Raw genomic sequence first — 2295 nt, forward strand, 5'->3', positions numbered from 1 at the left:
GAAATAGTTAATGATAAGCCTTATATTGGATATATATAAAGTGTCCTGGTAGTCTTACATTGTATAAATACACACTTTTTGGCATTACCCCTTTCCTGTCACGCAGAGCCCCAGAGGTGAATCTCCCTATTTCTCCAAGTGTGCATCACTCACTGTCCTCTGTGCTGTGTTCCACGTGCTGTGCTCACAGCCTTATACAGCTGGTGACTTCAGAGCCAGGACAAAGCTCAAGAGTCTGCCCGGAGGCTCCCTCTCTTCTTATTTCCCTGCAGACTAGGCTTCACTTCAACTGGCAGCTCAATTTAGCCGAATTCAGGACAGGCCACCAGGGCTCTTTCTCTACACATGCTGGTCCCACCCTGGGTGGAGTCAGACAGGGCCAGTCACTGGAGAAGCCTGGATCAGAGCAGGAAGCAATCTGAGCTGCTCCTCTCTCATCCAAGGGGCTTCCTCCTCTCATTTGGGGGGAAAATGTGAGCTTGTTTCAAAGCCTCAGATGTTCCTTGTAGTTCATGGAGTAGGTAAAAGAAAACAAAGATGTGGCAGAAAGGGATGTGTTGGTGACAGCGAAAAGCAACTTGATCTTGAAGACTCTCCTTCTTGTCCCTCTGTGAAGCCTCTTCCACCTCTGTGAAGCCTCTTCCACCACATAGGGCTCAAAGCCCTGTCCCTACTTTTCTCAGGCTGGACACAAGGTCAGCCATGAGAAAACACAAAAAGAAGAAGAGAGTCTGTAAAGACAAATTGGGAGGGTTCAGGAGGAAAATTTAGGATTTGCTTCTGCCCATGGGACACATGCTAGGAATAAAAATGTTTTCCTGACTTCTCTGAAAGCCAGATAGACTCCACCTAAAACCCTATTGCCAGTGATGCAGGATCCACTTACCAGAGACTTTGATTGTCTTGAATGTGGAAATTTCCCTGCCAGTGGCTGAGTTACGAGCAGAGCAACCATAAAGCCCGCTATGCTCTGTAGTAATCTGGGGGATAGAGAGCTTCTGTCCTGACTGCTGAAGCTTCCCATCAATTGTCCAAGAATACTCTGCCAGTGGGTTAGAGTCTGCGAAGCAGTACAAGTAGAGGTTTTCTCCTGAACGGTAATAGGTGAATGCAGGGATAATCCTGGGGACGTCTGGACCATCTGGATTAAAGAGAATAAAGCCACTGGTGATGTCGTCCAAGGGAAGGGGATGCTCCTGGTCTCTTAAAGGGACACAGTGTCCCTCTGAGCCAAGACACACCCTCAAGTCCCAGCCAAACCCCTTCTGTGTTCACTGAGCCAAGGCCTGAGGTATTCACCTGTTTCTCCCATCACAAGCTGTAGACCCCAAGTCTCCCATGACAAGAGCATCCCCTCCCCTTATATTCTTGGTTAAGGCTGTGCCTACCCAGGTTTTCCCAGGGCAGGGAGTCATGGCCCACTCAGGTGTCCAGAAATAAAAGTGTCTGTACTTGGACCTGAGAGAGACTGAGATGCCTGACCTCTGGTCATTTGGATTTAAGCTGGTGGACCGGCCCACAGATGACCCAAACATACTCACAGAGGACATCCAGGGTGACTGGGTCACTGCGCATGCTACCAACTCGATCCTGTATTTCACATTCATAGGATCCTCTGTCATTTCTTGTGACATTGGCTAGAATGAGGATCCTGTTTTCACCGGGTTGCTTTAGCCTGGGACTGGCCGGGAGGCTCTGACCATTTACCCACCACACGTAGGTGTAGTTCTGAGTCTTAGGTTCACATGTTAAGGCTACAACATTCTTATTCTCCATGGGGTTGAAGTTGTTGCCGGTGATGTAGGGCTTGGGCAGCTCCGCTGTGTGGATAACAGACAGAAGATTGTCCTGTGTGGCAGCTTTGATTCCTCCACAGACATCCTTCAATCAGAGTTGGAATATCCCACTTCTCAGCCCACCTGAGTCCTTGAAAGCCAATAGCTGGTGCGTGTGTCACAAGATAGATGCATGATGATCTAAGTGCTCAAAGACCATGAGGCTGCATGCTCTGTCTTAGGGAAGCACAGACTTTCTCAAGTGTGAATTGAGCAGCAGTGTTGGGTCATGGACAGACACATCAGTGGGAGTCACAGTCCCTGGTACCCATCCCAGTCCCTCTCTAATCAGCTGATTGGCTGGCTTACCTTGGGTTCCTTACCTGGAATGTGCAACCCCTGTGCCCCTTCCAAATTCCATCCTACTTTGCCCCCCTAGATGTGATTTCTCTGCAGCTTCCATTTCCAAGGACATTCTAGAGATGAGTAATAATGGGACTTCCCATTGTCCTGAAACCCT

The 2295-nt window shown here is 48.9% G+C and overlaps 1 protein-coding gene across 1 annotated transcript in view; it reads right to left on the reverse strand.

The window, feature by feature from the left end:
- The window catches only part of LOC105526514 (putative pregnancy-specific beta-1-glycoprotein 7), a 128595-nt gene that overhangs the window by 3557 nt on the left and 122743 nt on the right, over positions 1–2295 (reverse strand). Inside the window, exons 4-5 of the mRNA XM_011962523.1 lie at positions 1542–1820; positions 887–1141 (exon numbers count right to left, since the gene is read on the reverse strand). Of these exons, the coding sequence (XP_011817913.1) occupies positions 887–1141; positions 1542–1820 (534 nt within the window). The remainder of the gene's footprint in view (positions 1–886; positions 1142–1541; positions 1821–2295) is intronic.

The sequence above is a fragment of the Colobus angolensis genome, unplaced genomic scaffold (genome assembly GCF_000951035.1).
Source record: "Colobus angolensis palliatus isolate OR3802 unplaced genomic scaffold, Cang.pa_1.0 Scaffold594, whole genome shotgun sequence".
Taxonomy (NCBI): domain Eukaryota; kingdom Metazoa; phylum Chordata; class Mammalia; order Primates; family Cercopithecidae; genus Colobus; species Colobus angolensis.